At 49.2% G+C, this 23,678-nt stretch overlaps 8 protein-coding genes across 8 annotated transcripts; 5 read left to right on the top strand and 3 right to left on the bottom strand.

Annotated features, from left to right (window-relative positions):
- The first annotated feature begins 1,408 nt into the window (after positions 1 to 1,408).
- Positions 1,409 to 2,944, top strand: POJ06DRAFT_263135 (Low temperature viability protein-domain-containing protein). The gene has a single exon (XM_056188833.1). It carries the CDS (start codon positions 1,448 to 1,450, stop codon positions 2,867 to 2,869), a length of 1,422 nt encoding a protein of 473 aa, XP_056040138.1. The 5' UTR covers positions 1,409 to 1,447; the 3' UTR covers positions 2,870 to 2,944.
- Positions 2,945 to 2,959: 15 nt separating this feature from the next.
- Positions 2,960 to 4,958, bottom strand: POJ06DRAFT_42514 (major facilitator superfamily-domain-containing protein). The gene is made up of 2 exons (XM_056191011.1): positions 4,474 to 4,958; positions 2,960 to 4,419 (listed from the first exon to the last, which is right to left on the bottom strand). Exons 1-2 carry the CDS (start codon positions 4,800 to 4,802, stop codon positions 3,045 to 3,047), a joined length of 1,704 nt encoding a protein of 567 aa, XP_056040137.1. The 5' UTR covers positions 4,803 to 4,958; the 3' UTR covers positions 2,960 to 3,044.
- Positions 4,959 to 8,206: 3,248 nt separating this feature from the next.
- POJ06DRAFT_203331 (HECT-domain-containing protein) lies at positions 8,207 to 9,349 on the top strand (the record flags this gene model as incomplete). The annotated part of the gene is made up of 2 exons (XM_056185312.1): positions 8,207 to 8,647; positions 8,693 to 9,349. 2 exons carry the CDS (start codon positions 8,207 to 8,209, stop codon positions 9,347 to 9,349), a joined length of 1,098 nt encoding a protein of 365 aa, XP_056040136.1.
- Positions 9,350 to 9,379: 30 nt separating this feature from the next.
- On the bottom strand, positions 9,380 to 10,935 carry POJ06DRAFT_42486 (Cys/Met metabolism PLP-dependent enzyme-domain-containing protein). The gene has a single exon (XM_056191009.1). The coding sequence runs from the start codon at positions 10,576 to 10,578 to the stop codon at positions 9,409 to 9,411; it is 1,170 nt and encodes a 389-aa protein (XP_056040135.1). The 5' UTR covers positions 10,579 to 10,935; the 3' UTR covers positions 9,380 to 9,408.
- On the top strand, positions 10,936 to 12,764 carry POJ06DRAFT_42487 (uncharacterized protein). Its single transcript, XM_056191010.1, has one exon. It carries the CDS (start codon positions 11,292 to 11,294, stop codon positions 12,525 to 12,527), a length of 1,236 nt encoding a protein of 411 aa, XP_056040134.1. The 5' UTR covers positions 10,936 to 11,291; the 3' UTR covers positions 12,528 to 12,764.
- A 91-nt stretch (positions 12,765 to 12,855) lies between these two features.
- On the bottom strand, positions 12,856 to 15,742 carry POJ06DRAFT_241333 (beta-lactamase-like protein; the record flags this gene model as incomplete). Its single annotated transcript, XM_056186129.1, has 2 exons — positions 12,856 to 14,667; positions 14,720 to 15,742. 2 exons carry the CDS (start codon positions 15,740 to 15,742, stop codon positions 12,856 to 12,858), a joined length of 2,835 nt encoding a protein of 944 aa, XP_056040133.1.
- A 447-nt stretch (positions 15,743 to 16,189) lies between these two features.
- Positions 16,190 to 18,651, top strand: POJ06DRAFT_42458 (beta-lactamase-like protein; the record flags this gene model as incomplete). Its single annotated transcript, XM_056191008.1, has 3 exons — positions 16,190 to 17,125; positions 17,173 to 17,368; positions 17,421 to 18,651. 3 exons carry the CDS (start codon positions 16,193 to 16,195, stop codon positions 18,524 to 18,526), a joined length of 2,235 nt encoding a protein of 744 aa, XP_056040132.1. The 3' UTR covers positions 18,527 to 18,651.
- A 1,152-nt stretch (positions 18,652 to 19,803) lies between these two features.
- POJ06DRAFT_216083 (major facilitator superfamily domain-containing protein) lies at positions 19,804 to 21,911 on the top strand. Its single transcript, XM_056185531.1, has 4 exons — positions 19,804 to 20,311; positions 20,373 to 20,457; positions 20,518 to 21,146; positions 21,198 to 21,911. The coding sequence occupies exons 1-4, from the start codon at positions 20,055 to 20,057 to the stop codon at positions 21,895 to 21,897; spliced, it is 1,671 nt and encodes a 556-aa protein (XP_056040131.1). The 5' UTR covers positions 19,804 to 20,054; the 3' UTR covers positions 21,898 to 21,911.
- The last annotated feature ends 1,767 nt before the right edge of the window (positions 21,912 to 23,678 follow it).

The raw sequence follows: 23,678 nt of genomic DNA, 5'->3' as shown, positions 1-23,678 counted from the left end.
GAGACCAACTAACAAAATGGCTTCACTGGAATCTCTCTCTAGGAATAACTCGACAGGTCATACATCGACGTCAGGTCCATGAGCTTGATTATTTGTGTGTAAAAGCTTTAAAAGTAAGATTTTAACCTTAGTGTGTAAATTCTGTGAAAGCCCTAAAGTGGGATTTTCTCCAAAGTTCTGGCATGGGATTTTGATTCTAGCCTCAAGGCTGCCGAGACTGCGGCAGGTTTCGCAGCTGAATAAGGAGTGACCCCTACCCGCATTTTTTAATGAGTTGCTAAATGCTAATTGTTCCTTCCATTACTTTTCTCGTTTCTTGTATTTAGGGATCGCCACGGATAAGAATTTTCGTTATCCATATCCGTATCCGTATCCGCGCAACATATTGTTATCCGTATCCGTATCCGTATCCAGGAGAAATAGGCTTATCCGTATCCGTATCCGTCATGGATACCCATGTACGAATGACAAAAATATGAACGAAAGATTTTACAACTACCAGTAATATGAAATATAACGTTCATCTGGGCTAAAAGCGTCTTATTGAGCTTATGAGTCAATAAGACAGTCGTACAATCGTTAAGATCGATCCGGCGATCCATCTATATACATAGCGCGGCTTACTTGCAAATGAGCTGGTCTAGTATGTGTAACGGATCGGTTTATATTCAGGACATATAAGCTGCTATTATGCTACGGTTTCCACAGTTCGCGCCCTGTAATAACGAAAATTTATTATCAGAATTTTTAATTAAATAACAAATACAAAGAAAATAAAACTATAAAGAATAAAGAATAAAAAATTGGTATGGATAATAATTAAAGGCATGGATATCGTATCAAGGGGTTCTAGTACAGTGATTGCTATTAAAAAGAAGGAAACAAAGACGCAAACGGATTTTATTGCGGCATGGTTGTAACCCTGAAACCCCCTGAAACCAGACGTAGGCGAATCAATACTTCGCGATATAATTTGCTTAATAACTTTATTTAGATTTTATCCACGGATATCCACAAATATTATCCATGGATATGACTAATCAAGATTGCTCTAACTTATCCGTATCCGTATCCGTATCTGCCTAATACCTATCCGTACCGCATATTTTGACGGATATCCGCGGATATATCCGTTATCCGTGTATCCGTGCCGATCCCTACTTGTATTGGAATTTTGTAACAGGTTACTGCTTATAGCAGCTGAAAATATATTCCTTTTATCTCGGTGACTCCCTATGATAGCTCTCTGGAAAGTAAAAAATGTTCATTACATCTACAAACCTTATTCCTGACTTGGGTCAGCAAAACAAGACACCCCGGACCCGAATGTCCCTGGAGTCGGGTCGTCTCTATTGCTCCCAACTGCTCTCAACTTCCAAATTTTCTACAAATTAATATTCGTGAGTTCATTTTCATCCTTACTACCATCTACAAGTTACTCTTCACAATGACCGACTCGCCGGAACCACCTAATGCATCAGCAGCAACGCCAAGTGCCGACCAAGCACAACCAACGTCGTCCTCTCACAAAGGCTTCAATAAAAAGACATCCCATCGCTACCGGCTGGTCTACAGATCTCAGGAAGACCCCCTCATCCACGACCCATCAGCGCCAACCGGTGTCTTTGTCGAAATCCAGAAGAAGTCCAGGCGCCGTCCGGCTGACACTCATGATGACGCTGAAGAGGGGCAGGGCGTCGATTTACCACGCGCGACAGGCCCATCCCAGATCAAGACCTTGGGAGACCTAGAAGCCGAGGCGGACAGATATGGCGGACGGCGAGAGAACGAGGGCGAGGCAGCCATGTACGGGATTATGTTTGACGATAGCAATTACGATTACATGCAGCACTTGCGGGAAATAGGACAACCAGATGCGGGACCGGCCGTGTTCATTCCCGCTCAGGGTGCGGGCCGCAGTTCTGCTTCTCGCCGCGCGGCGGCGGCGGGTATTAAATTCAAAGTCGACCAGGACGACGATGGTCGGGAACAGATCCTTCCTGCCGAAGCTTTGCCGAGCAAGGAGTTGTTGCGGAGGACATATCAGGATCAGCAGGATGTGCCGGACGCGATTGCCGGGTTGCAACCTGATATGGATCCTGCTTTGCGGGAAGTGCTTGAGGCGTTAGACGACGAGGAATATGTCGAAGACGACGATGATGTATTTGCAAAGATCGTCACGGAAGAAGCCAGTTTCGCGGATGACCAGGACGGTGTGCAGGAGGAGACAGTCGCTGACGGGGATGGTGAAGATTGGGAAAGAGAATTTGCAAAGTTCAAAATTTCGCAGTCTAAACAGCGCACAGCAGACTCGGACGACGACTTTGACGAAGATGACCTTGGTTCACTAGTCTCATTCGGCAGGGGCGTGGGTAAACCTAGAAGACCCGCTACAGCCCGCACGTCGACCACGGGGTACTCCATGTCCAGCTCAGCAATGTTCCGGAACGAAGGGCTAACGCTCCTCGACGACCGGTTCGACCAAATCGAGAGAATGTACAACGAGTCCCCCGATGACGATGACGAGGATGACGACGACGACGCAGATTTCAACGAGAGCGCGTCGATTGTTGGCACTGAAATCGGCAATGTGGCTGGCGACGAGCACGACGCCGCAACCATGAAGTCCACTACATTCAACGACATCATGGACGACTTTTTGGAGAACTATAACGTAGTCGGCAAACGCCTCGTGCGGGAAGCGCCTACTATTGGCGCTGGCGTGGGAAACTCGACGAGGGGAAGTAACGGAAAGTTACGGTTTAACAAGAAGTCGAGCAGGGGGCTGGCGCAGTTACGGGAGATAAAGGAGGAGCTGGGGAAGCCGCAGACAGAATATATCAAGCGACGGTATCGGCTAAAGGATTAGTAAGGTTGTAAATAGTGAGATTTGCATGTATTGGTCTTGGAAAAGTTTCTTGGATAGCAAATTGTAGACGGAGTTACTTCATAATCTCAAATGTCTATTTGCAAAGTGCATATAGACCACTAGCTAAACAACCAACGCACAACCAACTCCACGCAATGCACTCACAGGACAACCTTCATGCAACAGATTTATAACCCACAACCGCATCTCCACCTAACAAACTGCTGGTCTCTTCCACATCCGCAACGTCCACGTCACCGACGACATCGCCATCAAATAACAGCTCTGCATCGGAAGAGTGCCCACCACAAGTTCCAACCTTTGCAAAACATGAGCAAACAATCGCCGCACAACTACACCCTACCGCAAACCAAAACGCGCCATTATATGCCGACGCCAGACCTTCTCTCGTAACAACACTCACCCCAGCCTCCATTTGATTCCGCAGAATAATCGACACTACAGAAGATGACAATGAAACGCCAAGCGACCCTGCCAAATGGTCAACTGTATAAAATATACCTGCCGCAGTAGATTGTTCCTTTGCCGATACCGTACTGAGGGTATGCATGTTCGCAACATTAAACGCCAAGTCCGCCCCCATGACGGACAAACATATTGCCGGCAGGGCCATGGCGAAGTAGCTCACCTCGATTGGCATCAAGGACCATAAGAGCGACGCGGCGAGATTGCAGAATTGTGATAACACTAGTAGGAGGCGACCAGGTGCGCGATGGAGTGTCGCTGCGATGATGTTGACAGTTACGGCCGACGTTACCGTCTGCGGGACAAAATATATCGCGGACTGCATAGGTGACGCGCCAATGACGTTCTGGAAGTACAAACCGACGTAGAAATTGAGCACGCCCGTAAAACACATCCAGGAGAACAGGACCGTGAGCATAACCATCGCGAATCCCCGTGCCTGCCAGATTTTCAGCGGCATGAGCGGGTTCGAAGTGCGTGACTCCCACCAGACGAAGGTCGCGAGGACGACAAGTGACGCGACGAGGATGATGAGCACATATGGCGTTGCCCAACCGTGCGACGCCGAACCTGCTTGACTGGCTGCTAGGACAAACATTACGCAGCCGACGATGGATAAGACTGCGCCGGCGAGATCCAACTCCTTCAGCCGTCGTCCAAACTCTCGAATCGAAAGATTCTCATTGTCATTGAGGCTATCACCGGGCACAACGAAAACCGCAAGAACAGTCAGCACTGCGTAAACAATAGCGTACCAGTAAAATATTGACTGCCAATTTATGTACTCGATAGTGACTCCGCCCGTCATAATGCCCAAGAACGCGCCAAGTGGTGAGCCGGCATTGAACACCGCCATCACGCGGTTCTTGCGGCGGCCGTTGCGATAGGTCGAGCCGAGAATGCCGACGCCTGCGGACGGACAAGCTGCCGCCGCGAGCCCTTGCATTCCACGGCAGACGTCGAAGACGATGTGGTGGATTGTGAAGGCAGCTGCGAGGGACCAGATCGTGAACCAAGCGTATGCGCCGACGACTAATCGCTTGCGACCGACCTTGTCCGCCATTCTGAGTCGTCAGTCATTGAACATAATAGTCACAATAATAATTGAATATCCGTACCCAGAAAACAAAAGAATCGTGGCACCAGACATCAACGAAAATGAGGACACGCTCCATGACAACTCAGACCCAGTGATGCCAAAATATCGACCGAGACTCGGCACTGCGATCTGCATAACAGCACTCGAAGCAGTATTCATGATAGTCGCAAACGTGAGAATCAGGATTGATGCGATTTCATGGCCAGCAGATTTGAAGACCGGCGGCCGTGATTCAGGGTCGGAATACTCAGTGGGCGTGACATGTGCTTCAGATTTCTCCGCGCAGAGGGACGATTGTGTCGATTGTGTCGGTATCAGTGCGTAACGGATGTCGCAAGGGATTGCCATCGTGAATGACTAGGCAGAGCAGCTAAGCTGGAGTGGGCAGGCATGATATACATACTATCAGACACTCAGACCAATAATCTAGTAGTTATCAGGCCACTGCCGCCGGACACTCATCTGGTGTGCGGATTGAGAGAGTAAGCGGAGGCCGGGACCTACGGAGGACCGGTGCTGACCTGCACCGACTTGATTGTCGCGATACGGCGGATCATTTCGTCATCCCACATAAGTCTTCGCGCAGTTGAATTTGACAGCCGGCTCCCCACAATGGCTTTCAGAACGTCTTCGCTATTAATTATCGTCCCCCGCCACTCGCTAGCATTTAAAATAAGCAGACCATCCAATGCACATACATGGAGACTCGCTAGAGAAATGGAAAGTTGAGGTAGGGTGACCGCGGCCATCCGGATTTTGGAGCGCCACTTCTGCTCGAAATGCTGTACACCAGGCTGTAAATCGTACAAGTGGCTTGATGAATGTCGGCTCGAAGTATTCAGAGCATGACATCAGCCACTTCGGCTGGTCGTGTCCGAACGCAGAGCTGGCCCTGTAAACTGGCTTCTGCCATGTCTAGACGGGGCAATGTCTAAGCCGCACGACAAATCTGATACGATAAGATTGCTTTTTCGCCGAGTCTAGCTCAGACTTAGATCTAGACCGCAACGAACCTCCGCTGCGCCCCGCGTTCTCGAGTCTGGACAACGAGCCACTGACTAACTTAAAAGAATGCAGAATGGTAGTCTTAATGCTATTCTAAACTCCTCAAAATTCCGCGAGTCGAGAACTGTGCAGGGGTTGGATCATAATGACCAGCGGTTCACAGCACTTTTCGAAATGGATGATAGCAACGTTTTGATATTCACTGATATATTTTACCTTTTACCTTATGGCTGATAGTTAACGTCAACGGCCCACACGCTTAATGTCAATGCACAAGCTAGTTGAATGTCGGACCTAACCCTAGATTTTCAAAATCACGTCAGGATGGGATGGTGTCAGCTCCAACACATTGACCTGGTGCGCCTAAATAACGACTCAGACTCTATCTCGCAGTCTAATATTAATTTGGTGCCTTAACCTAGCCAAATCATGAAAAAGTATACACTGCAAGACGCCATTTGGGGCTTATGTTTCCCATCCGCCCACGACAACGGCGTGAGCTATATGGTTTATATCCGGAGCTGATGCCCATATACGCAACCCTAACCCTGCAGATTAGAATCGAGGGACCACGTACGAAAAATTGCACTTACAAACTCGATACTTGTCGATTAGGTTTTCCCATGCGCGCGAACCAAAATAAATTTTATGTGAAGCTTTTCAAGCCTGCCTTCGGCCAAATTCAGTCGCGTGATTTTGAGTTGAGCCAAAAGTTGCTTGCACCAATTTTACATACGCACACTTTGTAGGGTATGATAACAAATTTCTTGGTACCACTTGCTCCAAATTACGCATTGCACCACAATCCAGGATTCGCGGTAGATTATTGAGAGAGACTTATTTTGGATCCTGTTAAATTGCTACATCTTGGTTATTCAGCATCGTGCACACGACTTTCTCTTAGTATCCGGTGCAGTATTGGTGGACTGCATTAGAGAGCGTACTTTGTACAGTGATTTTCGATCATCCATAGACAATGAGTCGAAATTGTATATAACTCGGGCGTGAGGACATGAAAAGCAACCGAGTATATGTGAGTGGACGACGTCTGACTGACAATGCATAGCTTGTATCCCATTACTAATTATTATCGACAAGTTAGTGACGCTGATAAGCACATTCGAGTAATGAGTATCGATAACATAGTCGAAGAGCGTACACACCACTTGCTCTCCAATGACGTTCCCACTCGAGTTCAGAAACTGCACATCGCTGATCTCGTCCGTCTTTACACGAGACAGCTAGTTACGGGATGCGGTCGAAAAAACGAAAATGATGAAGATAAATGCAAAACACCATTTTGCGCATCGTCAGATGCGTTCGCGGTGTGGATGGGCGGTCAGAAGCTTGCAGTTCACGCAGCGCGGGAGATGGCATGGAGGTTAGTCGCTCGTAAGGGAAGGAAGGCATTATGTCCTGGAATTATCAAACAGGAGCATAGTCTAGTACAGTCTAGTATCGACACATCGGAAGACTCGGACATGATACCGGATTTGATATCGGATTCCGAAGAGACGGTCAGAAGTGCGGGGACAAGACTGCCAGGTAGAGGTAGAATAAACGACAGAATATTCGTTGATCCGCATGATGCAATAGCGAAGGACACGCTTCACTACGGCCGAGCTTTGGAAAATTTAGTTTCTATCGACGATTTATTTTTACTACGACGCGCATCCGAGGATGCTCAGAATCGGCATTTTGTCACATTGTCCTTGGTTCACATCTTCTCATCTGCAGAAAAGTTGACTGCCTGTGTCGGTGCTGGACCGGAAATGTTTCGCATTGTTTTTAGGTTGCTATGCGATGCATATCCTGATCCAGATACATTTGAATATAGCGAGATTGTTGATGCACTGACGATCGGCCTCAAAGGAATGTTTGCAAAACATTTAGCATGGCGGCGAAAGGTCGAACAGACTCCTGAAAAAGTTACAACAGTAGTGGAGGAGTCGTCGATTATGCAGCTTATTCGTGCGGCTGCTCTCGCATCATCTATTCTTTATCGATACGCAAGACATGTATTGTTTACATCGCGCGCAACAACAACGTTAATGGCGGCGAGCGCGGCTTTTCACGCCTTGTATTCTCCAAGTAATGCGTCAGTCAGGACATTATTTGTCCAATTAGCTGAAATCCTTACGATCGATGATGCTGTCTTTCTTATGTTCGTCATTACGGTGGGGGACCAAGGCGCCGACGATACCGTCGCTGTACTGGCACACTGGGCAAAAGCTTATATCAAGCTACACTGGCCACAGGGAAATGTCACCTTTGTCAAGCGCACGAGTGTGGTTGCGAAATGCATCGAGTTGTGGAGAACGACATGGAAGATGTCCCCTGCGTATGTCAGTGTTGTCGAGGGAATGGATGAAGTCGGGACGCTCACATATGAATCTTATTTTACCGACTTTGACACTTGCGATCGTAAAAACCACGTTCATATACTTGATTACGCACAGTATGTACTGTCATTGAAATTACGAGTGGAATTGTTACGTCATCGGTCATTGATGAGTATGATCGCCCGGTATCGACATGCTACGACCGTCCCAGCACTCATCAATCACGTAACGCGATTCTATCCTTCATCGTCCTCTCGCAGTGTGCGCGCGAACATTCAAGAGAACGGAATTCTTGCGCCCCAAGAGTCGACTCCGTCTCGCCATCATCCATCAACACCCACACGCCTAGAACGGCCGATCACCAGCATTCGATCGCTCGTGAACTCGGCCACCCAGCATGTCGCTATGCAATACGCTCTCCAGCGCTACGTGCAGCTCTACTTCGTGCTCGACGTATCGCGTGCTGATCTACTCGGCTCGGTTCTTTCTGGCGTGCGAGCAGGGCTAAATGCAAATGTGCTGCACAAACCACTCAAAGTCAGGTTTTTCGGCTCCGGCGAGGACGGAGTTGACCACGGCGGCGTGCAAGTCGAGCTCTTTGCGAACGTAGGCGGCAAGATTTGCGATCCCGAGTACGGCATGTTTACTATAGACAGCGAGACTCAGCGGGCTTGGTTTTATCAGGGATGTCGCGATAGTGTTGATCGATTTCAAGTTGTGGGCGCGACAGTTGGGCTGGCGGTGTATAACGGCTGCACAGTCAGTGTCTCGTTTCCAAAGATGATGTACATGATGCTGCTTGGGGAGACGCCGAGCCGGCCTGAAGATATAGAGGATATATTTCCGGTAAGTTTTCGTACGAGATGGCTGGACCTGCTGCTGATGTTATAGTCGCTCGCTGCCGGTCTGAGATCTGTTCTGTCCGACGATATCGAGGTTGCCGATCTTGGGTTGACATTCGACTATACGTACGCTACATTTGATGGGACTGTCACGGTTGCGATGCGCGGGAATCCGTCTCCGGCTGTGACGGAGACAAACAAGAAGGAATACGTGGCCGAGTATATTGAGCACTTAAGCTACGTCACAATTGCACCCTTCTTTGACGCGTTTAAGCGTGGTTGGAACAAATTGATGCCAGATAAAATCACCAAATTATTTACACCTGTCGAACTCATGGCTCTCACGCAAGGGCAAGATGCGCCAGATTTTGATGTCGGCCAGTTGCAACGGGTTACTCGTTACGACGACGGGTATTCACCCTTTCATCCTGCGATCGAGGGGTTCTGGCAGATTGTCAAGAGTTTCGCGCCAAAGGATAGGTTAAAACTGTTGGAATTTGTGACTGCTTGTCCACGGGTGCCTATCGTGGATGGAATTTCGGGTGTCACGTTCGTGATTCAGCGCAATGGGCCCGATTCAGACCGGTTACCGACGTCATTGACGTGTTTTGGGAGATTGCTGTTGCCAGAGTATAGCAGCACGACAAAGATGGCACACATGCTTCGCACAGCAATAGAGCATTCAAACGGGTTTGGATTAGTCTAGCCTATTCCTTGTATATAGTTCTTACGCACTTGTAATATACTCTTCGCGCGTCTAAGTCGTTAATTCTCGCTAAAGGACAATAACGCCGCCTTCAAATCTGCAATCAGGTCATCGGCATCCTCAACACCGATTGAAAGACGCAGTAACGTTTCCGACACGCTCGCATCAGTCATAGCTCTCCATTCAATCAAACTCTCAACGCCGCCGAGTGACGTTGCATGATGGAAGAGCTTCAGCCTGGACGGCACAGCTCTGGCTATGTCCTTGCTTTCGACCTCGATCGAGAACGTCGGACCGAAGAGCCCGGTTTTCAGCTGCTTTCTGACAAACTCTTCCGTCTGCAATGACGAATGGTAGACTTTTGTTAGGACCGGGATTTCTTTGTTTTTAATGGCAGTGTCGAGCCACGCGACAATCTTGCCTGCGTTTTTCGCCTGCGTTTCAACACGCATTTTGAACGTTCGCAAACTCCGCAAAAGTAGCCACGCCTCGAAATTTCCCGGCGCACCGCCGAGCAATCCACGATCTCGCAACAAGGCATCCCGCACTGTCGGGTCCTTGGTGACAAGCACTCCGGCCAGCAAGTCCGAATGACCACCGAGGTATTTAGTCGCTGAGTGCATCACCATGTCGACGCCGAACTCGAACGGGTCCTGCAAAGGAGGCGGCGCGAACGTTGCGTCGACAAGAATTTTCGCGCCGCGACTGCGGGCAAAGTCGACAGCTTTGGCGAGGTCTACGGACTGGCCGGTCGGGTTGATCGGTGTCTCGACATGGACCAGATCGCCTTCGGACACGGAGTCGTCGTATAAGGGGACTTCCTCAAGGCCCGAGAACCGGGTGAAAATGTGCGCCACACCGTGGCAGCCGTGGTATCCGTCGCCAATAGACAGACGCTTGGGGTGGTAGTACGCCAGAGATCCCGTGTAAGCCGCCAGGCCGCTACTGTATACTACCGCGTGTCCGTTCAGGATTGCGGAAAGCACCGCTTCCACGCGTTCAACGACGGGGTTGCCGAAACGGGAGTAGATGAAAGAGCTCTCGTCGGTTTTGATGCGGATGTCATGCTCTCTGGCGGACTTGAGCTTGCTTGGGTCGGAGTTGTAGTGATAGGTCGTCGAGACATGGAGTGGCGGAGCGACGTCGGACACCATTGCGTACGAGTCGTCAGCGTGCACTGACAGTGACGCGATACGCAGGTCTAGGTCAGAAAGGCCATTTGCTGTCATTTCGAAGAGGAATGCGAAGATAGTAACTGGATGGCGATCAAGTCAGTTCTAACACAATATGTATACAACAGAGGACTTACGCAAACCAAACGAGAGAGAACGTTATTCAGGTGATGGAATTTTATCTCTAACGTGTCTTTCTCGCGGATGCTGGGACAGATGAAAGTTAGTCACAATGCCGCAATGACAATGATTTATTTCTAGTTCGCTGTTAAGTTATTAAATGTGCGAAAAATCAATTAACACATACTTTAGCCGTTGAACGCCCCTGTAACTGGAGCTGGTCTAATTATTACAAGGTCGCCTAAAACAACGCAAACAATGCCAAAACATTTCGTCGAATGTCGGCCCGATGAACAGCTGTGCACCGCCTGATGCACCGCCACTTGTGGTGCGGCGTATGGCTTGACATGACAAGTTTATTCTACACCAGCGCTAAGCCAATTCCGGGTGATCGTTCCCAAACATGATGGCCATTTAACTGCTCACGTTGCTCTCGTGCTTTGCCGACGGAATCCGATGGCCAGCAGTCATTCGTGTATGCCAGTACATATCTATCAATTTTCCAAGTTTACCTATTCTGGCAAACTCGGACTGACTGACAAAAGCAGACGGTGTTGCTATCTAGATTGTGCTTACTATACACAAAGCCTATCAGATAACACAGCAGTATATTTAGACCCGATACGACTGCCAGCACCGATACAAAGCTGATGAATAAGTTATCATCATCGTCATTTCTTCAATCTCCTTCTGCAATTCTTCTCAATCCTGCCGCTATCTCTGCATTTTCTCCCCAAGCCGTCTCGTCAGCAATGCTACCGTCAACAGTCCGTCGAACATCCGCGGCCGTGCCACCCAATCCAGAACTCGTTGAAGAATCTATTGCGCGCCCCGACAGTATTCCGATGAACGATCTTCTACGGTCACCCACTGACGGCAAAGTTGTTTATCCCGTTACCGTTTCAGAACCAGGTGCACAGTCAACCTCATTCGCCACATATTACACCGGTGCTATTTCCACCGTATCACCAACGAAGATTCTAGGTCTATCCGTCTCGCTAGTTGCCAGTCTTGTCGTATTCACGTATGTCGAGCATAATTTTAAATTGTCGCCCATCCCTCTCGCGTTAGGTATAAGCATTTTTTGTGCGTTCGCCCTTCGCTTTGTTATTCCAGCTAGGTTCCTCCTCCTTTCGTCGTCGTACGACACTGCGGTCACGGTTGGAAGCAAGCTACAAGTTGGTGCTGTCTTCTCAGATAAGCACCGAACATACCGAGCATTGGCATTGGGAATATTACAGGTCATTTACATCACCGTCTTCGCGTTCTGCGCCACCAGGCAGGACATGACCTCTGTACACTGGAACTACTTCTCCGTGCTCCCACCGCTCGACTTCGTCCTCCAGAAGTTCCTGTTGAAAATCCCGGTCAAGACTACTCGTCGAACTATCGTCGGTGGTGTTCTCAACCTCGCCCCGCAAGCCCTAGCTGTCTTTGCCTGGGACTGGGTTGTCGGTGTGGAAGGCATCCCGGTAGCTGTAGTCCAAATACTCTGGATCTATGTCATCTACCTAGAACAAGCCGCTACCGAAACCGCGGCCTGGCTAGCAACAGTCTACGTCGGTTTCCTTTTTTCAGTTGTGACGCTAGGGTCGATGACGGTCGGAAATTACGTATACGAGTTATACTTTCCGTCGGAGGTTACCGTCGAGCAGGTCTCATTGGCAGTCTACATCTCCGTCATGATTCTTCTGGGAATCGCGCTCGGAACGTTCTTTTTGACGTCTGGGTTCTTGGTCAAATGGTCCTCCTCCGCGCATATCGTCGTTCTCGTTTCGACCGCGTCCGCGATTTTGATTGCGGCATCGCATGCCACTCTACCAGGCTGGGCCAAACTCATGGCATTATCCATCATGGCAGTCGCATGGGCTGTGTACGTTAAGTAGATGACAATCTTAGGAAATCTAGATAATGTAAAGTGTTGTTAGTGGTGTGTAATATTGTTTCTCTTTTCTTTGTACTTATTCGATGTGGTGTGGTGTGGAGTAGAGTTGTTCAGGCGATTGCAAATAATCTGTTAATGTCATGAAGTAACGATCTTGGGATCATTGTGGTACAATCGAAAAAGATGCACTGCCAGCAACGATATCGGACAATGTAGAACATATATGTACAAAACTTCTAACCAAAACAAACCGAAATGCCGATATACATACTAAAAATACATCTACTCTGCATTTCCTGCCGCAGCACGCCGACTATCCCCTCGTTCCGCTATATCAACCAAGCCAGGACTATCCCTCTTCCGCTTCTTCCATGCATTCTTATCCCACGGCGCACCACCCCGCGCTTTCGGCGGAAGAGGTTGACCCTTTGTGGTTCCTTTACCACGAGGTCATCGCTCTCCTCCTCAGGCTCTGTCAACAGGTTCTTAAACACGAATCGCAGGACATCAGTCCACGCTCCCTGCTTATGCATGTCCTTCATCTTAATTATCATCCCGTCATACGCTAACGTCAATTTCAGCGAGCGGTTCCAATTCTCAGCATCCTCCTTAAACAGGCTGCTCATATTCCGCAGCAAAAACATGCCATGTCGGTCTTCGCGCAGTTCGCGTATGCCAGATAACCGCTCACCAGCCGACGCGGCAAAAAATCGAGGCGACACGGGGTAGCGCTGGGAGAAGTGAGTGAGGAAGAGGTTTCGTGCGTTCATTTGTCGTGCAACGCCAAGGGCTTCAGAGACAGTCGAGTGGCGTTTTGAGATCGCGTCGGCAAGAAGAGGATCGTCCATTGTGGCTTCGTGGATCAGGAGACTCGTGTTCTTGCCAATGTCAACGAAATTCTCGTTTGGACGAGTGTCGCCTGAGTACGAGAGCTTGAAACCGTTGTGGAACTCAATCGAGCCGGAGTATGAGTCTAGGCAGTGCACTGCCTTGACGACACGGATCGTCGCGATGTCGAGCGACTGACTGAGATCACTGAAGACAGACGCGAAATGTGGAGTGTATATCGGGGACTCCGGTTCTCGAAGGAAGAACCTGGCATCAATGAATCGTACTCCGTCAAGCAGGCCTGGATATAGCTGTTCCCATTCTTCAAGCCAGCTAACTGCCATCTGGGGAGCTATCAGAAACAACGTATTGTCATCCATCGGCGTGTTACTCAGATTCGCCTCACTCAAACGCCGAATGCGATATCTCGTGAAGGCCTCTTGCCGTGCCTTGACGAAGGACAACAAGCCGAAATGATGGTCTCCATGCATGTGACTAATGAATGCCAACTTCACTTCTCGCAGTTTCTGGTCCACGCCGTCGGGTCCGGGACCAAACATACGGGCTAGATTACCCACCGTCGACTCGCCACAATCCAATAAAATCGATTTCGACATAAACGGAGTACCTTTCCAGTAGGTACGCTTATAATTCGGTGGCTCGTAAAATGGCAGTCGTACGATCGTACCGATGACATTGCGGAACACAGCAGGCACAGCAGAGCCCGTGCCAACGGCAATAATCGACACGTTTCCAAATGCTTTCTTGTCTTCGGATACTGCGATACCTTCGATTTCGCTCTCGCTGCTGCTGCTGCTGCTGACGTCGCTCGTACTCCTGGCGTGCTTTCTGCGCCGTTCCACGTGTCGTTCTTGTCGTTTGAAATATTTGTCTTGCGCAAGCTTGATCCGTTCCGCGAGATCAGGCGCCCGCACCATGATATCAGTCAACAACTCTTCCTGCATGTTCGCAAGCGCGGCATAGTTTGTCAACGCTTCCTGAGCAAATTCAGACGACGTCGACTCGACCGTAGATCCTTTGACTTTGTATTCTATACCAGTCACGAGCGGGATAGCCCGGAATTCCTGCTTCTCGACTGGTTCGAGAGAAGCCGAGTCAGTTGGTTGCGTGCGTCCAGCGACGGCGACTGGAGTGGTAAAAGGGAGGTATTTCTCTGGGATTTGACTTTTGGCGGGGGCGGTGTAGAGTTGGTTAAAATTTCCGGGGGAGACGAGCCGGAGAGCCGCATTAAGCTGCGCGCTTCGAGTATGGGATATTGAGTCGGGGATATAATCGGGATGCGCAATGACGTGCTTCTCAACGTTAGCCGCAGGAAAAAAAAATTAAAAAGAGTAGATCTCGTACCTCACAGTCGGGTCCGAACTGCTTCATAAACTCAACGTATTCTGCACTGAAAGGATGCACCTCCGGACCCAGTTGGTGAACAATTACGCAGACAGCAGCTTCCTGCCGAGTTCCTGGCAATCGATCCAATGAGTCGATATTCGTACGCATTCCCATCTTGTGCTCTGCAGACGTCGGCACGTCAGCCAACCAATTTTTCTTCCTCGCGTCCTCGAAGTGCCTCATCGTTGGGATGTCAAGGTAGATAATACGCTTTAGATACTGATCTGGATCCACAAGCATGTCGGTCGTTATGACTCGCCCACCGGGAAGTGTGTGCGAGTTACCACCGATAATTGAGTTGCGGGTGCTGTCCCGGGGGACCCCCAGCTCATCAGCCTTCTTGGCATTGAACTTCCCTCGAACTGTATGTGGCTGAATAATATATGACAAAGAGGGACCTTTGCCTCGTCTAGCATCCGGGACACGAATCAATTGATCAGTCGAAAAGCGCTTAGCAGCGTACGCGATTTCATCAAAGTTATTGCCCGACTTCTTCGTCTTCGGAAACATTGCACTGATGACACTGGCTATGTACTCGTCCAACGCTTTTGCGTCGTCCGGGGCCATTCTGATATCTTCCTGGCCGCCAAGTTCGACCGGTACGACAGTCATAAAATCGTTCACAATATCCTGAGTCGCATGGCGTACGGTGATATCGATGCAATCCCTAAACACTGCGTGCCGAAAGCTCGCGACTGCCCATGCAATGTTTTTGTCGCCGTATATGCCTAATTCCTTCAAGCCCTGATCCGCGGCTGAGAGCAATAAACCAGGCAAGCCGCCAATCTGGTCAATAAACGACGTCTGGCCTGTCATAAAGATTTGTCGAGCGCGAGATAGCTTTGATCCACGGCTAAGGAGTGCACGCTGGGTGCCCTCGGCCACACGGCCGAACAGGAATCTGTGGCCCGAAAAGTCGCATTGGAGAAGCGTGCCCGGAAGGTCCGAGGTCGGATGGATCGCGACGCGCGCGGTGAACATGAACGGCACACGAACTTCGCTCACGTCGGTGTCGCCTTCGTTTTGCTGCGAGTAGAATTTTCTGCTTGCGGATACACTAGAGCACCACCGGACTGCTGCGACACCGATTGCGACGAGGTGGCGGGAACGCGAACTTGGGAGCGCACACGAGCGCCGTCGAGCGGCACTGGGCGGGATGAAAGTGCGGCGGAACGTGGTGAACGAGGAACGTGGTACCCGCCTCCTAAACAAAGAAACAGGCCGACAGTGCGCGGAACTGCAAAATGGTTGTCCTGGGTTGTCGCGTTGACAGCATTTGCACGATAGGAATTTTTTGTGAGACGAGAACAACTGTGTTGGGAGTTTGCCATTTTGCTCCAATACAAAGTCAAGGGTTTCGTGTGGTGCGGCTCAGTCCTATTCGGCTTCAATTTGTGCGTACGGGATGTTGATTGTTACCGGCTGCGAAAAATGGTTTCAGTCCAAGTAGTCGCCCATCCGACAACTGATCTCGATTCTTCGCTTCTTCGTCTCAACTTCTCCGGCACAGAATTTCTTTTTGGCCGGTTTAGCGAAGGCATTCACCGCGCGCTCGCTGAACATGGTCATGTCAGACTTTCGAGGGTACGTCAGGTCTTCTTGACAGGGCAAACCACTTGGACTCAAGTAGGTGGTCTGCCTGGCTTTCTGATCGGTGTGTCAGATACTGCAGGAAAGAAGGGGCTAAGCGTGTTTGGTGGTCGGAATGCACCGTGGGCGATCGCGACACTGCGTGGGGTCCAGTTTCGGCAGAAGATCGTAGTGGATGTGCACTATGCGGAGAAAGAGATCGTCAATAAGTTCATGACCGTCCTTCCTGTCGAGCTTGTACTAGGCAGAGTGGGTGGGGTAGCTGATGCGGTCGAAGACGGACTAAATTCCAAGATTGAAAGAAGTCTGCGACGAATACGATCCACCGACGACCCAAGAAGACCCAGTGAGGATGAGACATTCATTCTGTCCCTACCGGCCACCGGCCACTCGTCCATGTGCTATATCATACAGCCGCATCCAGCACCAGGTCGCTTCAATGTGGAACAAGCACAGCTACTGGGTGTGCCGCCTGGTCCTGCGTTTGGACAGTTACGTAAGGGCATGCCATATACTACCGAGTCCGGCACGGTGGTAACTCCAGAAATGGTGATCGAACCTCCAAAACCATCGGCCCAAATAATTGTACTCGATTTACCTTCACAAGCTTATTTCAACGTGGCGAATCATTTTGATTGGCTGCGGACATTTCAGACAAGTGACCTGACAGACCCAGGCAAGGCACCCACCGTCATGCATATTCTCGGACCCGACATTGATCCATTTTCCGAGCAATATACTCAATTCATGAAGTCTTTTCCTTCGACGTGCAATGTGAGTCTCTGCTTCAGCAACTTGATCCCGGGACTAATATTGTATAGCATCTACTCTCACATCCGTTATACGTTCCCGACACAATCACTTTCTCACGCTCAGCAAAGCTTACGACAGCGCTGAGTCTTCTTTCCACAGCAAGGTTTCCGCTGTCCGGTACTACCTCCGATTCCCAAAAAGAACTTCCGCGCAGCGACGTAAAGGTGGCTCTGGCAATCGCAGAACCGTTAACATTCAGTAATGGTACGATCGCCGATAGAAATTTGAATACGATACTCATTACGTTCGAATATAGAACTTGACGTGCTTCGAAACCAATTATTATCGGCAGTCTCAGAAGTGGCCCCGCCGTCTCTTGCAGCACGTATAGTAAAGGCGGACATTATTAAACAATCTTCACCGGCGGGGATTGGCAATGTGGAATGCGTTTGTATCGGCACCGGTTCAGGATCGCCCAGCACATTCAAGAACGTAATCGGGACAATAGTCCGCATTCCGTCGCGTGAGGGGTACAAGTCTCTCCTCTTCGACTGTGGCGAAGCCACATATTACGGCCTTTGTCGCATGTACGGTGCCGGTGTTGCTGCTATACTGCAGGAGATCAAGGTTATATTTATAAGTCACATGCATCCGGACCATCATCTCGGACTGCTAAGTTTTCTGAATGGCTGGATACAAGTTATCGAAACGGGGGTTATTTATGTCATTGCACCCGCAAGCATTAAAGTATGGCTTGACGACTGGAGCCAGATTTATCTGAAACTGACAGTCAGAGTGCAATTTATTGACTCCGAATCTCTCACTGGCACAAATTCGCTGTCTGATGCACGGATCCCAGAGCTCTACACAGCCATGGATTTGGCGTCAATACAGACTATCCCGGCGATTCATTGCAATCCAGCGTACTCCGTCATTGTCACCACAACATCACAATTCAAACTCTCGTACTCTGGCGACACCCGGCCAAACAAAGTCTTCGCAGCCGCGGCTTCAAACTCAACGCTTGTAATCCACGAAGCAACTCTCGATGACGCACTACTCGCCGACGCTATCAGGAAACGACACTCGACCGTCACAGAAGCGTTATGCGTTGCAATGGAAAGTCGTGCAATGAATGTGTTGATGACGCATATCTCGCCGCGATATCCCATGCTACCGGATTTCATGTGCATAGATGTGCTGCAAAGAGTTTTGACTGCGGGACAGACTTTAGCTAATGAAGACGAGCATGGGGAGTTTTTGCTTCGAGAAATCAGTGAGGATGACAAGAATTGGTGCGAAAAGGTGAAGGTCACAGTCGCGGTAGACGGAATGCTTGTGAAGTTGAGCGAAATGGGAAATCAGGAAGGATGGAGTGACCTGCTCAAGCTTGTGAGTGCTTTAGATATTGAACGAGCGTAATGGGTTATATTATGAGTATGCATCGAACGAGCGATATTTACTACCTGAAACTATGAACGTCAGACCGTTCATATAGAGCAGACTGCACCAATTGCAGCACCTGCGGCCAATTTGAGTGCGGAAACAGCCGCAGTGCGACGGTATGCATATTTTTTTCGCAGGCAGTGGCGAGATTCTACAATTATTTTTTACGAGAACCAAAATGGTATTATCGTGAGCAACAAAGGCAGGATGCACGCGCTCAATTGGAAAGGGTTTGCTAACATCGCGCTAAAATCATTTGGTAGCTAAACTCTCGAAGTGTACTCTTCAGAATTGAGTCGAATGGCCATAACTGTGCATGCTTGTGGCCAGTAAAGTGAAAGAAAGGTCTCCCCTGCTGAAGACGCCACGCGGTTCAGTGCGAGATTGAAATATCCGCCACTCCGCCGATAGCATTTAAGTAAACGCGCGCGACGGTAGTAGTGTAACTAGAGTATTTGGCAACCTGCGGAACTTGCGAACTGTAACACACCGAGCTAAGTTTTAGATAAGCAACGCCGACGAGTGTGCCGAGAACTACATTGATAGCAGGTTGCGCCTCAGGACGAAACAGCCATGGGGAACTCCGGGACGGGCTTGGCTCTAGCACACACCACGACCTGCACGGGCCAATCAAGCGGATTCTAACTTTGTTCCAATATTCGAGAAATGCCGTATGTGCCATCAATTAATGCCATCTCGTAAATAATCCTTTGATGCAAAGAATAGTTCAGTGTTTTCGGCACAAATGGAAACTATGAACATTGTAAATTTACGTAAATCTGCAATGAGATCTTTTATTCTGGTTATTTGGCTTTAGAGTTTCGCTATTAATTACTATCCGGCAAACGGTTTCGTGATGGTGAATTTGGTATAATTGAAGTACTTGGGTGAAGTCGGGTACCACCGACCAACGTACAGCTTAACACCGAGAACAGCTTAGTGTACAGGTAGACTGGTAATTCGACGCCACTGTGGATAAGACATGGAAACTTTAGTGCCACTTAACTGGGATGCACGGATTTACCGGGGAAATGGCTGTATCAAAACTTCTCGCTAGACTCCATGTGGAGCGCACATCATTACCCAATGAAGCGTGCGCCGTCGGTTGTTTACAATCCAGTTCGATAAGCTCTTCTTTAGCAGTGTATACCGCGATTGATGGCATCCAAAGTCTCTTTTCCCATTGGTTGCGGGTACCAGAATATAGTCACAATTCTATTTCGAGGTTGCACCACATCCCACTACTTGACAGATTACCAACTGCAATGTACTGTTCCGGACAAGTAAGAGTATATCATTCACAAACAGATGATGTTGACCGTAACAGCCGCCGTGGATGGGCTTAGTTACGTTTGCGTTGGGCGTTAGCATGGCGGTTATCTCTCGACGGCCCCCTCCTAGATAGCCGCATGATAAGGCTACGCTGAATCCTGACATGTGCATCTGTATTTAATTACTGCCGCTAATCCTAGAAAATTCAAATGCCCATCCTGCTTGATTGACAATGGCTGAGCGCGAACGGCCTGTTGTGGCCGCTGATGCAAACGACCAGCAACGACAAAGTTTGGAGCTGGGAATCGTCGAGCAGAAGACAATATCACAGACTGATGTGGTTAATGACAGCAGATTGAGACCTGGTGCTCAATATGAAGGCAGCTTTTTCAAGCGATGGCTATTCCGGTTGTTGTCGACTGTCTGGGATTCTTTTGGCAAAGATGCGCAGACTCGGAAGTATCTTCATAAGATTGATGTGTTTATCTTGTGGGTATTTTGGTTTATCATAGACATTTTGAACGTACCTTTCTTACATTTGCATCACCAGGATCTACGTCATGCTGTCTTATCTTATCAAAAGCTTGGACACCACGAACATCAACAATGCCTATGTCAGCGGGATGAGAGAAGATGTGTGTTGCAATGTTTCTTTGTGTGCGCGTCGTGGTCTTTTACTGACTCTCTTATACTAGCTTGCGCTATACGGTAACGAACTTAACTTGTTTGTTACATGCTTCAACATGGGCTACCTCTCTGGTTCAATCCCCTTTCAGTATATTGTGTCGCACATTCGACCATCGCTGATCGTACCGTCATGCGAGCTTGTGTGGTCCGGGCTGGTTATGGCACTTGCTTCTGTGCAGTCTCCCAAATCAGTGTATGCCCTGCGGTACCTGATTGGACTGGTTGAGGCGGCTGCCTTCCCGGTGTTTATGCAGGTTCTCGGAAGCTGGTACACTCCCGAGGAGCTCGGCAAACGCGTCGCACTGTTTGACATGTGCGGAAACATTGCGGCAATGTTCTCGGGGTATCTCCAAGCTGGATTGTACAAATCGTTCAATGGCAGAGCAGGCCTGGCGGGCTGGCGATGGCTGTTTATCATGGACGGAGTTATCTCTTTTCCTATTGCACTGCTCGGGTTCTATTGTCTTCCTGACTTCCCTACCAATACACGGGCACGGTGGCTAACCCGTGAGGAAAAGGAGTTTTCTATACGGCGGTTTGCGGCTGTTGGTAAGAAGGGTCCCAGGAAACTCACCCTGCGACGGCTGGGCCAGTACGTGCTATCATGGAGGCCATATGGATGTCTATGCTTCGTCGTGTAAGATTCTCGCATCCGTAGTTTCGTCATCCCGTATTGACTTGCTCACAGTACTGCGTCCGGAGGTGATGCGCCAGGCGCATCGTTCAACTTGTGGCTAAAATCGCTTAACATGAGTATCGAAAAGGTGAACATTATTCCCACGGTGGCCAATGCCTGTGCCATTGTCTCTGCATTCGTATTTGGCTCGCTCTCAGATCGCTCGGGCACGCGGTGGCCATGGATCATCTTTGGAGAGTTCATCCGAATCTCTGGCAACATCATCCTCGCCGTGTGGAACGTCAACTACAGCTCCAAGTTCTACGCGTACCTGGCACCCAGTCTGGCGACATTCTATTGGACACTTTGGCTGTCGTGGAGTCAGGAAGCCTTCCAGGACGATGCCGAGTTTCGAGGACTCGTGATGGCCGGGGCAAATACCATCGGCCCTGCGCTCGGAGCTTTCGTGCCGCTTCTATTGTTCCCCATAGAGCAAGCCCCACACTACCGTTATGGGTTCTATGCAGCAATTGCATTCAACACCGCAACCATTGGATCGGTGCTGCTGTTTCACTTTTTAAGCAAACGCGAAGCCAAAAAGCGTGGACGCTTATACAATGAGTTTGGGCCTGTTGTAGATCCAAACTACGAAGCCGAGCTGCTGAGGGAGGCGGGAATGACTATGGATCAAAATGGAGGACTGCCTGTTATCGAGGAGGTGGAAGGAGGTCAAAAGAATGTTGTCGTCTTGTCAGAGAAGGAGGTGAAGTAAATAATTTTTAATGAAACATTGATTGAATTGTGTTGCTTGCAGGTTGCGATTAACGCATTGCCTCCTGCGGCTAATGTTGCTCGTCTGGCACTCCTCTGATATTAAATTGGGAACAGGAAACCTGGTCGGCCTAAAACACGGCTGCGGGTTAGGGTCTTAATTCATCGGCTAAGGGCTCGTCTATTTTGCTACCGGTCTGCCCCGTTTCTTCTTTGCTCCGCCTCGCTTCGCACTGAGTTATTAATTTGATTTCAAGTTTCCCTGTAATTTGTGTGGATTCCTCTTACAAAATACTGTTTCAAGGACAAGGGCGAAGCTATACACAAGCACACGGTCAGTAAGACTAAGTGAACTGTGAGTTTTGCACCGCGACGGAGTTGCCCCACCGTCTTTCATACCATTTAGCCGCCTCTTGCATGTAATTGCGGTCTAAACAAGTCAGAAAATCTAGGATTAGCAGATTTGTGGAGTAGCCCTTTCTTTGTTATTATAGCCTTCATCCGTCAACTCCACTACATCCGGACATATTTTCCATTGAGTATCCTGAAATTTAATGGCCAAAAAGACCCCTTGTCGTCCGTCTTAGTCAATACAGAAGCGTAGGCGGGCACGCAAGATCTGAGTGAGTATACAGTAATCCTTCAGCTTAGTGCCACTGTGGCAGTGAGTGAAATATGCCTGACGGTGTGCACGGCCAAGTTCCTGAGACCGAGTTCCGAACCGCGTCGTACTATATGGAGGTGTAATGCAACCAATGGCACGACAAGCATTGTCGCTCTCCTGTTGTCTCGTTCCTTCGATGCCGTAAGGAATATTATGTCGATCAAGAATGAACGTCCAGGTGAAGAGAGTACCGCTTGAACAGCAGCCGCCCTGGCAGACACTCCTAAAAGCGGCGCCCCTCCCTAGGAGCCTCCTTAGTATGGTAAATATCGACGGTGAAACGGCCGGTAGACTGGGTTGTGCGCTATCAGAAACTACTTGAATTGTCTGTGTGATAGAAATCTCCCGGGCTGCTCAAAATCCCGGCTGTAAGACATCCGCACCATAATTTGCAGTTATCTGTGGCCTGGGATCAGCTGTGATGCGGTCAATCACCGAAGTGGATGCCGCTGGACGTTGTTTCGGTTAGTACCCGGAAGGTCGTCCGTTCCAATCGCATAGTACGTAGTGGCTTTGAACATCCTCGGTTGTAGTCATTAATTATGGCGTTTTTCGTAGTATATAATGAGTACGTCACATCCCTATAAGAATGGTTAACAGTTGGCGACAATGATGATCTAGCGGAACATAATACCTTGCAAACGACCCAACATAGACAAGGTACTGTATAAACAGGATCTCAACTTCCCGTGGGACAACTTGAACGATGATCCTTTCGTGGCCCGTCATCGAGGTCGTCTGGTTGTACGTGCCTATAACAGTCCTCGAGGGTGGCAGTAAATACTCCGGACCTTATGAACGGAATTACTCAACAGCCATGTTGAAATTTCCGTCATTCGGGCCGGCGAACCATAAGTGACGTGCATCAATGCAAATAATATCTCTAACAGAATGCGGCTTTACTCGCGTATTGTTTTGCCTTCTGTTTGATAAATGAAACGCTCCGAATATACTCATCTCTCAGTTGTGGAGATTCCCGTATAGTTCTCAGCAGGAACTGAGTGTCCAGCGCGACCCTCTTTTCGGTCACGAAGCTATACCTGGCCTATTATCAGCGCAATGGTCGATCAAATCCTTTGCATATTGTGTTGGAAGTACAGCAGCGAAGCTCAGATCTG

This window comes from Lipomyces tetrasporus (genome assembly GCF_029532465.1).
Source record: "Lipomyces tetrasporus strain NRRL Y-64009 chromosome Unknown POJ06scaffold_13, whole genome shotgun sequence".
Lineage (NCBI taxonomy): Eukaryota > Fungi > Ascomycota > Lipomycetes > Lipomycetales > Lipomycetaceae > Lipomyces > Lipomyces tetrasporus.
This window is presented reverse-complemented; position numbering and strand designations above follow the sequence as displayed.

Coding starts and splice junctions, on each gene's coding strand:
- POJ06DRAFT_42514 (XM_056191011.1), bottom strand. CDS start 4,802: ATGGCAATCCCTTGCGACATCCGTTACGCACTGATACCGACACAATCG. Junction 4,420..4,473: donor ACGATTCTTTTGTTTTCTGG/GTACGGATATTC, acceptor CTGACGACTCAG/AATGGCGGACAAGGTCGGTC.
- POJ06DRAFT_42486 (XM_056191009.1), bottom strand. CDS start 10,578: ATGACAGCAAATGGCCTTTCTGACCTAGACCTGCGTATCGCGTCACTG.
- POJ06DRAFT_42487 (XM_056191010.1), top strand. CDS start 11,292: ATGAATAAGTTATCATCATCGTCATTTCTTCAATCTCCTTCTGCAATT.
- POJ06DRAFT_263135 (XM_056188833.1), top strand. CDS start 1,448: ATGACCGACTCGCCGGAACCACCTAATGCATCAGCAGCAACGCCAAGT.
- POJ06DRAFT_216083 (XM_056185531.1), top strand. CDS start 20,055: ATGGCTGAGCGCGAACGGCCTGTTGTGGCCGCTGATGCAAACGACCAG. Junction 20,312..20,372: donor AAGATTGATGTGTTTATCTT/GTGGGTATTTTG, acceptor TTGCATCACCAG/GATCTACGTCATGCTGTCTT. Junction 20,458..20,517: donor TCAGCGGGATGAGAGAAGAT/GTGTGTTGCAAT, acceptor CTCTTATACTAG/CTTGCGCTATACGGTAACGA.